The sequence below is a fragment of the Symphodus melops genome (genome assembly GCF_947650265.1).
Source record: "Symphodus melops genome assembly, chromosome: 13".
In the NCBI taxonomy this organism is placed as follows: Eukaryota; Metazoa; Chordata; class Actinopteri; order Labriformes; family Labridae; genus Symphodus; species Symphodus melops.
In genome coordinates this window covers 4,702,915-4,714,125 of record NC_136703.1, presented here as the reverse complement: position 1 = coordinate 4,714,125, position 11,211 = coordinate 4,702,915, and the positions used below count along the sequence as shown (strand labels likewise).

The window sequence follows — 11,211 nt, the reverse complement described above, 5'->3', positions numbered from 1 at the left end:
CCACCTCCAGGGACAGTCGGGGTCTGGCACCCTTATGTTGGGGATGTACAGCTGAAAAGTTTGGGAACCCCTGTCCTAACTACAGCCAATAGAAAGAAATACTATGTGATGATTCACGGTATCTGCTGTATGGGTGATTCTGCAGATGAGAGGAGGAAGGTTGCCAGGTTGTAGAAAATCTGTAATCTTTAATCGTATTTTATTCTATTTCAGGATCGAGCATTTCTCAAAATAATTCATTCTATAGTGTCTGAAACGCTCTTTAAAATAAATATATTGTCATTAATAAGTCAGATTGTATCAATGAATCAGTAGCTACTTAAAATGAAATTCCGGTTAAGCAGTTTCCCTAAATCTGGCAACCCGGGTGAAGGCGTCAGCGTAGTGAGCGGCGCGTGCAGGCTCTCTCTGACAGCGTGGAAAGATGGTGCTCGACTTGGACCTGTTTCGGACCGACAAAGGCGGTGATCCAGAAATCATCCGCGAGACTCAAAGGAAAAGGTTTAAAGATGTGACACTGGTTGACAAACTGATCGCCGCGGACACAGAGTGGAGAAAATGTAAGGGCTACTTTTTTGTATTCATTTCCGTCGCTTCAGTCATAGCAGCTAACGAGCTAGCGCGATGGCTACGTCAGAATCTGAGCTCACGCCCAAACTCCATTCAAAATCTATATTTTTATTTTTAATCTTGAGAATAAAGCTATCTTAAAAACCTAATTCGCAAACATTTAAATGCATCTAGCAATATTAGAAGCCGGTCTTCTATTCGTCAATGTTATTTGCTTAAAAATGTGTTCAGAAAATAAATTTAATAAGTATTTTATATCCCATGCTCCGCCCGCATTAATGCCAGGTGACGAGTCTCCTCATTGCAGATGACGCTGATTTATTTCACAAAGTTAACAAATTATGTGCTCAGTGATTGTCTTACTTGTAATACATTTATGCCAAACTCAAAATGTGACATTATTTGAATAAGCTGTCATATAATTTAATGTGTTTATGACCTGGCCGTTTGTAAATACGTCAGACAACTTTTTAAAAGTGATATCTAAAGGAGGTTTGGTGTGATGTTCTCCCATCGGGAAAGAATAGACCGCAGTGTGGCTAATGTTAGCATCATTCAAAGATTCTCCATGAGCCATATGGTTTCATCCATGGTCAGCTGTGCTTTCTTATTATAGGTTTTCTGATAGATAAATACCAACCACTAGTCGAAACGCTTTCACATAATGTTACCTACAAAAACTAAATGTGTGCTAACGCCGGGTTAGCCTAGCAACGTGCAATCTGATGCAATCCTAGCCAACAACATGCCAAGTCAACCTCACCCTGCAGGGCAGTCACAGTTTGAACCAGACTGATTTTTGTTCATAACATAGATGAGATAAGCATTAACACCTGTCATCAGGTTACTGGTTGTGCTGATGTAGCTCTCTCTTTAATACACATAACCATACTCTTACTGACTGTCATTTACTTCCTAACAGGCCGCTTCACTGCAGACAACCTCAACAAAGCGAAGAACCTCTGCAGCAAGAGCATTGGGGAGAAAATGAAAGTAAGAGACCATTAGGACACTGAAAATCACAGACAGCTTGTAGTCGTTTGTAATGTAGAGGAGAAATATGACTGTGCTGAAGTGCTCACTAATCAAACTTTATATTGTGAATGCAGAAAAAAGAACCAGTTGGAGATGATGATTCTGTACCAGAAGAAGCACAGAATCTGGAGTCCCTAACGGCTGACACGCTGTCGGTATGACCGTCTGTAACTCTTTTTATGCAGTGTTTTATTTTCTGAAAAGGTTAATTTCTTTGAACTTTTCCTAACGTGTTGTATTTTCCCGTGTCAGGCCCTCACAGTCACCCAGATCAAGAAGGTGCGTCTGCTCGTGGATGAGGCAGTGGAGAAAATGGACAGTGAGAGAACAAAGCTGGAGGCAGAGCGCTTTGAGTACCTGAGGGAGATCGGCAACCTTTTGCACCCGTCTGTGCCAATCAGCAATGATGAGGTAAGAGCTTTGAAACATGCACATCAGGTTAAAAAAAGAGGCTGACTTTAAATAGTTTTTTGTGCAGGAAACAAAAAAACTATAAAATGTGAACTTTGCAGACTGTTTTTAAAGAAACGTCACAGCTCGGCCGACTTACATTGGACTGCCATCATGAAAATGCCCTCTCATAAAAAATATGAATGCTGCCTTACAGCGTGAAAACACTGCATTTTTTTCCAATGCTGGTGTGCATTGGAAGAAAAAGTTTGCAGCAAACATGTTATGATCCAATCACAGCATCGGTTTACTGAAAGAGATACGATGTTTGCAGAAATGTGAAGGCAGAAGGACCTTGAAAGGCCTGTTGTCTTCTTTATTTTAAATGTTTTGGTGTTTAACTATAGTTATGGGCTGAAAATAATTCAAAAAAATGTTCATGCATAAATTTCAAACTTTTCGAAGGTATCAACTTTAGAACTGTTGTATTACCCAGAGGGCAGTATAGACCTGTACACGGTATATAGAGCAATATGTAAACCTTCAAAGAGATAACGTTTGTTTTTGATGAGGCGCATCTTAAAAAGTTGGATACTGTTTACAATACTGTACTTTTTTTCAGACCGTCCTCATGTATTTGATTCATTTTAAAGTATTGTCACATTTTTTTCTTTTTATTAGATTTCTCTCCTTTTGATCGATAAAAAGATTAACGCTACTTTTAGTGTTTCGTCTCTATTGTTAATAATTCTATTACTAAATAGTTTCCAGTAATGTTTTCTGTTAACTGTTTCTCCTCCTGGCAGGACGCAGACAACAAGGTGGAGCGTACCTGGGGAGACTGCAGCGCGCAGAAGAAGTACTCTCACGTTGACCTGGTGGTCATGATCGACGGCTTTGACGGGGAGAGGGGCGCTGTCGTGGCCGGGAGCAGAGGTTACTTTCTAAAGGTTGGTTCACATTATTCTAACACTTAATAAAGCGTTTACAGACTGCCCGTCTGCCTTCTGACCTGCATACGAAGAATGTCGAGATATTGACCTCTCCTCTGTTGTGTTCAGGGGCCGCTGGTGTTTCTGGAGCAGGCTCTGATCAATTATGCCTTAAGGATCCTGTACAGCAAGAAATACACCATGCTCTACACGCCCTTCTTCATGAGGAAGGAGGTCATGCAGGAAGTCGCACAGCTCAGCCAGTTTGACGACGAGCTCTACAAGGTCAGAACATGTTTTAGAAAAAGATCTGTGAAACCTGAGAGTGCAGCACTGAACAATATGAGAATTAGATACAAATGTTTTATGAAGTTTGGAAATCAAACGATAAGAAAATTCCTGTTTCACGTTCCAAACAAAAGAAGAACTCCTTGCTGGTAATACTGGCCATGTTGAGCTCTCTATCATGAAGCATCTTAAATCTTCTACCGTACTTCTCTTCTTCCTTGATGGGCATTTACTGTGTATACAGGCTTTAGTTTTTGACATGATGAAACATGTCAAAAACTAAACCCTTATTTTTTTTATTAGCCACAAGGGGGCGCTGTTCTACTCTTTAATGTATCGGAACCAAAGACCCATCTTACCTTTATGCCTGTTTTTCATAACCTCACAAACTCTGTTACTGGATTTCTCACCGTTGTTCCTCCATCTGAAACCCCTCGTGTGTTCACACCAGGTCATCGGGAAGAGCAGTGAGAAGTCAGAGGACGCCGCCATCGATGAGAAGTACCTCATCGCCACCTCCGAGCAGCCAATCGCAGCCTTCCTCAGGGATGAGTGGCTCAAACCCGAGGACATGCCCGTCCGCTACGCAGGTTTCTCCACCTGCTTCAGGCAGGAAGTGGGCTCCCATGGTCGGGACACCCGCGGGATCTTCAGGGTGCACCAGTTTGAGAAGGTCAGTTGAATAGATGTGTAAAATGTCTGTCAGTCAATTCAACTTCCAAATAACTGCTGACAATTAGTTTTTATTTGTTTACTAATTGGTTACATAAATGTCTCTGATGGTTTTCTTTGCTGTTGTTCATTGCAGATTGAGCAGTTCGTCTACGCCTCTCCACATGACGGCAAGTCCTGGGAGATGTTTGATGAGATGATTGGCACAGCGGAGGAGTTTTACCAGTCACTAGGAATCCCTTATCGCATTGTCAACATCGTCTCTGGTGAGCCTGACGAGCATTCAGTGAAGTCAAGTTTTACCCGGGTCACTTCTGAAATTAGAGCTGGGACTGATTGGGATCTTGACGTAATTTACAAACCTGATATCAGACAGTACTGTGGATCAGAAATGATCCGATACACAAAGAGATTTGATCTTTTTTACATATATATATTTGACTCTAAAGATGAGTTTATTTGACTCTTCTTCTCGTTTGAACATTCACAGGACAGAGAGAGTGAGTCACAGACTGATCCCTTAAGGAGATTTCTCCTCTTTCTTCACTTCCTGTTCAGGGACTAATCAGCTCGGTCTTGGATGAGCTTATTAAGTGTTGATTTTATTAATTTGTGTGCCATGCTGCTGTAGAGCAGCACAGATGGACCAAACATTGACTGAGGTGTATCCAGATGGTAACCGTAGACTTACAATAACATGTGTACACAGAGACGGGCTCAGAGGAGGCTGTTTGTTTTCGATGTAGCTGTATTGGTGCCTAAATGAAACGGTGACCACTTCACCACGTTGACCTCGTGCGGGTTTCAGTTTGAATAGCTTTGGACAAGACTCTGACCGCTTACCTCTGACATGAACGTCCTGTCTGTGACCTTTTCATTCACCTCTCCACTTCGTCATCTTTTGTTTTTAAAAAAAGAAACGACAGCAACGCGCAGAATAAATAACATGCACAAAAAAAAAAAGCGTTCTGCAGATTGACAGTGTCTCTCTGTAGACAGCAGCTCAGTCTTTAGGGACTTGAGTTTGGAATTAAAGGGTCGCAGGTTAAAGTTTGGCACCTTCCCTGTGAAGCAGCTCCACTCTGACATCTCATGTTTGTACATGTGTGTATTGAGAAGCATGTCTCAACAATAGCATGTGAAGACCGGATTTTCCTTCCGGCGTTTATAAAGTGGCTTAAAATATAAAGAGACCTCTGGGTTCAATCTGCTAAGCCACCAGTAGGGGGCTCTAAAACCTAGACGCTGGTCCTTCAAAGTTCTTTTTTCAGTCACAAAATAAAAAACATGTCGAGTCCAGCTTCTTAAATGTCAGCATGTTTCTCTTTTGTAAGATAAAATGTGACGGAAATGTTTGAGCTTTTGCAAAACAAAAAAGGTTGATTATTCTTTATTCTTTATTATTATGATGTCACTTAAATCATTCTCTGTTGAGGCATTGAGGAACCATAAATTAAAGTCACACTGCAGGGATTTGTGCGTCTTGTCATGTGTGTCCGTACCAACACAGGCACCAGGAGGCGAGTTATGATTTCCTGCAGAGCTGAGAGTGCTTTAATGAAGGTCGGACCGTTAACGCTCCTTGACCTCTGTATGTCTTCGTAGGTGCTCTGAATCATGCAGCCAGTAAGAAGCTTGATCTGGAGGCTTGGTTCCCCGGCTCCAGCGCTTTCAGAGAGCTAGTCTCCTGCTCAAACTGCACCGACTATCAGGCCAGACGCCTCCGCATCCGCTACGGACAGACCAAGAAGATGATGGACAAGGTGAGTTTGCGGCTGACGAACACCTGCTGCTCTTCTTCTCTTCCTCTAAAACGTCCTCTCCCTGTTTGTCTTTCAGGCGGAGTTTGTCCACATGTTGAACGCAACCATGTGTGCCACCACACGAGTGATGTGTGCCATCCTGGAGAATTACCAAACGGAAGAGGGAATCATTATCCCGGAGAAGCTTAAGGACTTCATGCCTCCTGGTAAACAGGGCTAGATGATATAACATCGTGTGTGTTTGTTATTAAAACAATGACAATAAATAGCTTCTTCTAAAGTGTCACCAATATAGAAAACTCAGACAATGTGTAAACAATTAGGAAGTCAGCTGTTTTCAAATCTGCGCTCCCTGAAATATGTAGATCATTTCAGGGAGCGCATCATTTTAAGCCTATCGAATCTTGTACTATGATAACATGTGGAACTAAAGAAAATAATTTCCCTAATTTGACAACTAATAAGCTAAGTGTGAAAAGCCCGATAGAGATTACAAAGTATGCGTCTGATAAAAAGACCTTATTTCAGATTTTATTTTTTTGAAAATGATTTGTTTGAGTGCTTGAAAATGTTTGTCTCACCCACCTTCTGTCCCCTTTCTTCTCCAGGTTTGACAGAGATCATCAAGTTCGTCAAACCGGCTCCTATTGATCAGGAGGTGTCCAAGAAAGCCAAGAAACAGCAGGACGGAGGAGGAGGAGGAGGAGGAAAGAAGAAGAAGCAGCAGCAGGGAGGAGGAGACCTGCCCAACGCCATGGAGAGCATGTCCGTCAACGAATCATAGACTCCGAAACACGACGAGCGTCTCGCTTCACCAGCCGCACAGATAGAAACTGATGGAATAGAGCGAGTCAGATACATCTTCTCTCATATCTTCAAAGACGTGTACCTGATGCACCATTGTTCTAACAGAGGAGGCTGGCTCTATGCCGTCTGTTTCTAACTGAGTGGATGATCTTCATTCACATGAAGCGCACATAAAAAGGGATCTATCTGTGCTGTCGCTCATCTGCAGTTCACTGGAGAGTCCCCTCACCATCTGTCTGTTTGTCTTTCCTCCACTTACATCTGCAGCAACACTGAGCCTAAAACAAACAGATAAAAGACAGCAATGCAATATATTCTGAGTTTCCAGCCTCCCCGTTCATGGCAGCCAGTCAGTGGCTCGAGTGTAGTCCCCATAAATTCCTGGTTATTTACATCTTTGTTTCCAGCTTTTTTGGGGGCATCTGTTCTAATCATTGGAAAGTGTGTTTTTGTATAATTTACAAATCTAAACTCTTCATTTCTCAGCTCTTTGTTCAGATCCAAACCTTCCTCTCCGCTTGTTTTCTCTCAGTGGATTTAAAGTTGATCTTACTACTGTAAACTTTTAGTGGGAACAATCAGGTGCTGGACTTTTCTGCTTGTTTTAGGCTTCGCTTCATGTCGACTCAAAACCACGATCATCATCTTCCTCTATTCGTTGCTTGACGTCGTTGTTGACCTTAACGCTGTCCACGACTCAGACGTCGACTTTGTAAGGTCGTGCTAATGCAAATATATATAAGGTTATATATTACTGAGCATTGATGATGTGGCACTCAGATTAAATACAATCCGTATGGAACTGCCTTGTCTTGTGTGGTGTTTTTTTTTTCTTTGAGTATTTTCATATATCGCTGTTTTAACTTCCAACCTGTGCTGTATTTATTAAAACACTTAAATGAACACACGATCCAGTTCTTATCAGAGAAAAACACTTAAAATGTTGACTTTTTTTAAAGTAAAAATATGTTGCTGACAGAATAAACGGTTTATTCGTTTCTCTTTGTGCTGAAAAAGCAAAATATAATCTTGAACAGAAATGAACATTTTGTAAGGAATCAAATGTCAAATTTTGGTAAATGAACTGGAGCTTTTCGAGTCTTCTGACTACTCAAATTACTTTTAGACCTCATGTCACACCTACACATTCACACACTGATGGCAGTGTGATCAGCAGTAACTCATCCATTCAGACACATTTTTACAACACTGACGTCGCAGCCGCAGCAAGTTTGGGTTAAATGTCTTGTCCAAGGACTCCTCAACATGAGGCTGCAGGAGCTGGATCATCAGACATTTGACCTTCCTGTTGAGAGACGACTGGTAATTAGACGGTCTTTTGAGGGTTATTTTATTATTTTGCATAAATGAACAGTGCAGAACATAGCCAAATGTGGGGAGCAATTCTAGCAGGTTGGTCACCATCTCCTGCCTTCCTGTCCCTCACCACTTGATGGTGCCACTGATTGGGATTCATCTGAGTGGGAAGAACTTAGAGCCTCACCTCTAGAGGTTGAAAAAGAGGCTAAAGTTAAAATCTGCAGCCTTCAGTCACAATATAACAGGAAACACATCTTAATTTACAGCTTCATAGCATTCATCATACAGTTTGAAATAAGTCAAATATTAAAGATCTTTACATTTTCACTCAACAAAAAACAGATGTTAAAGCTCCGGTGTGTGTTTCTATATTTCAGGTTCTTTAGGGAACACTAGTGATTTTTTTCTCCCCTCAAACGTTTTATTTCCAAACTCCTTTATTGTTGTCGACGTATCTTGAACATAGGATCAACCTGTTCATCTGATAAGGGCAATAAGGAAGAAACAACCGTTACTGATTAACTCCAACAGAACTTTACACTGCAGCCATTGTAATACAAGAAGAAGCAGAGTCCCTATTTTAAATGGTACGAAACTTAAGAGGAGTTTTAAATATTGCTTTAACACCAAACATCTCGAAGACACATCTGTTCATCTCTCTCCAGGGTCACGTTTGTTTCCAGTGGCTGTGACACAATGAGTGACACTTCAGAAGATAACGAGATCTCCTTTTCATTGAAGGTAAGCACTCCTGATGGTCAGGCAATGTCACTCCAACTGTAGAAAATGAAGAACAACATGAGCTACGTACTTGTAATTTTGGAAGTAATGGAGTAATACTTGATGGTAGCAATCATGCAATGTTTGTATTTTTTGATTAAATGCGTGGTCAGCTCGCGTGCCCTGGTCTTTATTTTGTGTCTTTTGTTGCTATTTGTGCCCCTTTGCGTTTGCTTTTCAAGAGTTTGTGTTTATTTTGTGTCTCTTTTGGGTTATTTAGCAACTTCTTGAGGTTGATTTGGGTAGTTTCATTGACTTTCTCAAAAGCAGTGTTTACAGTTATATAAGAGGCTCTGGGTAAGGGCCCCTGTGAACTTGTAGAGCCCTTGGGCCTGTATTGTGTAGACTCACTCAGTTATCCACTTATATTATAGATTTGTATGTTAGTTATGATTTGTTAAAACAGTTTAATGCACAGCCTGTTGGGTTTAATGTTTTATGTCTTTTTCTTTCTCCACTTGAAGTTTCTTGGCCGAGTTAAGGTGGGCCGCCCTGGTGGACTACAGACCCTGGAGGAAGCCAATCAGAACTTAAAGGTGAGCATCATCCTCAACCTTTCTTTGTAGTTTTCTGTTTCATTCTTACCTGACCATTGAAGTCCCTGTTTTTTAGTGCAAAATAACTTTTCCATAGTGTTGTTTCTTAGCTGAATGAATACGACCAGTACACTCTGAATTTAGCTAACAAGATTACAGCGGACCCTCTGCACCCCCTTTGGACTCTTGACTTCAGGGGAGCAAGTACAGAATGAGGCAGGATGAGGACTAAAAGAGGCCTTACACCCTTTGTGTCACGCAGGATTCTGCTGCTTAATAAAATCTGATTATACAGGATGAACTCGGCACTCTGCACTTTCTTTAACTTGCTACTGCAATCCCTAATTTTATGCTTTAATAGTGTATTTTAATTGGTTATTTTAATTTTCTGTCATGTATGTTTATTTGTATTGTCTATTTATTGCTGTCAGTGAAAGACAAATTCCCTGAGAGCCAAAAAAGGTTTTATTCATTCATTTATGTTGACAGCTAACATTTCAAATGTGTTTAAATAGTTAATTTCACACTCATATGCCTTGAAAAGACTCCTCTTGGAAACAGAATGGGAAAGCTTGTAATCGCTATAACAGCTGTTTATAAAATGTTTAACTACATATTATGGCTTCAAAGATGCAAACACTCCCTTGTCGTCCACAGAAACCAGACAACATCAATTTAGAAAAGGCAGGGAAGAAGAGCAAAGTCCATTTATTCCTGACAATGAGCATGATAGACATTTTAGAAAACAAAACCAAGGTGTGTGACTACAGTTTTCTCATTATCATAAAATAAGTGCAAAGATGTATACAATGTAATTCTTGTTTTCATTGGTCTTGACTGATCACATTACTGGTCTCATTGTGTTTCCTCCCCTCAGTTTTTGCTGTACTCGTGCCCTCTGTCCAGTATTTCCTTCTGTGCTGTGATCCCATCTTCACCCAAAGTCTTTGGCTTTGTGGCGCAAAACCCTGCTGCCGACACTTACTACTGTTATCTGTTCCAGAGCAGGAAGTTTGTGAGTATGGACAGCGCCGCACATCCCGTATGCATTTCCTACTGGAGCAAGTCTGTGTTTTATTCACATTTCTAAATATCCTTCAGTCTCATGTGCTGGTGTCATTAATCGGAGACACCTGTCGAGCTTCAAAAAGTGAGAGGAACACCAGGGGGAACCAAGATCTGAAAGTGGAAGCACTCAGACATAAGGTTAGTTCTACGTTGAATCTCACAGGTTTTTAAATTTGAGCTCTTTACTTCATTGTCAGAACAAACATTTTTGGGATGAGATTTTCTGGTGACATCAATGGCTGAATAAAATGGGATCTTATATTAACTCCATCAATATGCAAATGTTCTGTGGGGTGCTTTATACAACACCTCCAATATTTATCATGCTTTTCTTTTCCTTTTAGAATAAAATGCTGAAAAGAGAGAATGAGGAGCTGAAAAGGAGACTTAAACAAGATAGTCATGTTTAATATGATCCAAGCTGTTGCATGTGTACACACATAAATACAAAAATAACCCTTCTCCAGGTTCCTTTTCTTTCACATCTCTTTTTTTTTTCTCTATGTTTAAAAATGTACACAGTGTTTCCTCAGGAAATGTCAAAGCAGAGTAATTGATCACAGATAAGCGGAGAACAAATAGAAAAATAACAAAGAAGGCTGAGTTGACACAAATATAAACGCTTATTGTTTAAAACGCTTCATGCCTTTTAGATATATTATCTGGATCCATGACAGTAGAGGGCGACAGTGAGCTCACCAACTGTCATCCAACGTTGTTGTCAAACGGGTGCGTTTAAATACATCGCAGAGTGTCAGATTATTTATGTTTAATTGTTGTCCTTCGCTGAATAACCAATACAATAAAGGCTGAGAAATTTTGGCTTGGTGGTTAAGTTTTTGTGTGACTTCTCTTTGTACTGTAATAGCCTAAAATACAATGTCAGAGAATTACTGGGTAAGAAAAAATAAAATCTGTTTGCAAGGCTACCTATTCGGTGCAGCTAGACTTTTAGAATATGACTTGATGCAACGAAACAACAACAATGACAACAATAATAAGAATAATAATAATAAATAAATAAATAAATAAATAAATAAATAAATACAT

General features: G+C 40.5%; 2 protein-coding genes across 2 annotated transcripts; both read left to right on the top strand.

Annotated features, from left to right (window-relative positions):
- Positions 1-357: 357 nt before the first annotated feature.
- sars1 (seryl-tRNA synthetase 1) lies at positions 358-7,259 on the top strand. The gene is made up of 11 exons (XM_079359058.1): positions 358-560; positions 1,493-1,563; positions 1,680-1,760; positions 1,858-2,016; positions 2,802-2,945; positions 3,057-3,212; positions 3,667-3,888; positions 4,024-4,153; positions 5,493-5,650; positions 5,727-5,856; positions 6,259-7,259. The coding sequence occupies exons 1-11, from the start codon at positions 425-427 to the stop codon at positions 6,432-6,434; spliced, it is 1,563 nt and encodes a 520-aa protein (XP_079215184.1). The 5' UTR covers positions 358-424; the 3' UTR covers positions 6,435-7,259.
- A 1,074-nt stretch (positions 7,260-8,333) lies between these two features.
- LOC306834506 (PTB domain-containing engulfment adapter protein 1) lies at positions 8,334-10,983 on the top strand. The gene is made up of 7 exons (XM_079360437.1): positions 8,334-8,364; positions 8,443-8,518; positions 9,022-9,093; positions 9,751-9,849; positions 9,971-10,108; positions 10,195-10,299; positions 10,506-10,983. Exons 2-7 carry the CDS (start codon positions 8,474-8,476, stop codon positions 10,569-10,571), a joined length of 525 nt encoding a protein of 174 aa, XP_079216563.1. The 5' UTR covers positions 8,334-8,364; positions 8,443-8,473; the 3' UTR covers positions 10,572-10,983.
- Positions 10,984-11,211: the final 228 nt, after the last annotated feature.

Bases quoted from the DNA above. Each gene is read 5' to 3' on its own strand.
- LOC306834506 (XM_079360437.1), top strand. From the start codon at position 8,474: ATGAGTGACACTTCAGAAGATAACGAGATCTCCTTTTCATTGAAG. The intron at 9,094-9,750 runs GTGAGCATCATC...TGTCGTCCACAG, and splicing joins AAGCCAATCAGAACTTAAAG to AAACCAGACAACATCAATTT. The intron at 10,109-10,194 runs GTGAGTATGGAC...AATATCCTTCAG, and splicing joins TGTTCCAGAGCAGGAAGTTT to TCTCATGTGCTGGTGTCATT.
- sars1 (XM_079359058.1), top strand. From the start codon at position 425: ATGGTGCTCGACTTGGACCTGTTTCGGACCGACAAAGGCGGTGATCCA. The intron at 1,564-1,679 runs GTAAGAGACCAT...TTGTGAATGCAG, and splicing joins GCATTGGGGAGAAAATGAAA to AAAAAAGAACCAGTTGGAGA. The intron at 5,857-6,258 runs GTAAACAGGGCT...TTTCTTCTCCAG, and splicing joins TAAGGACTTCATGCCTCCTG to GTTTGACAGAGATCATCAAG.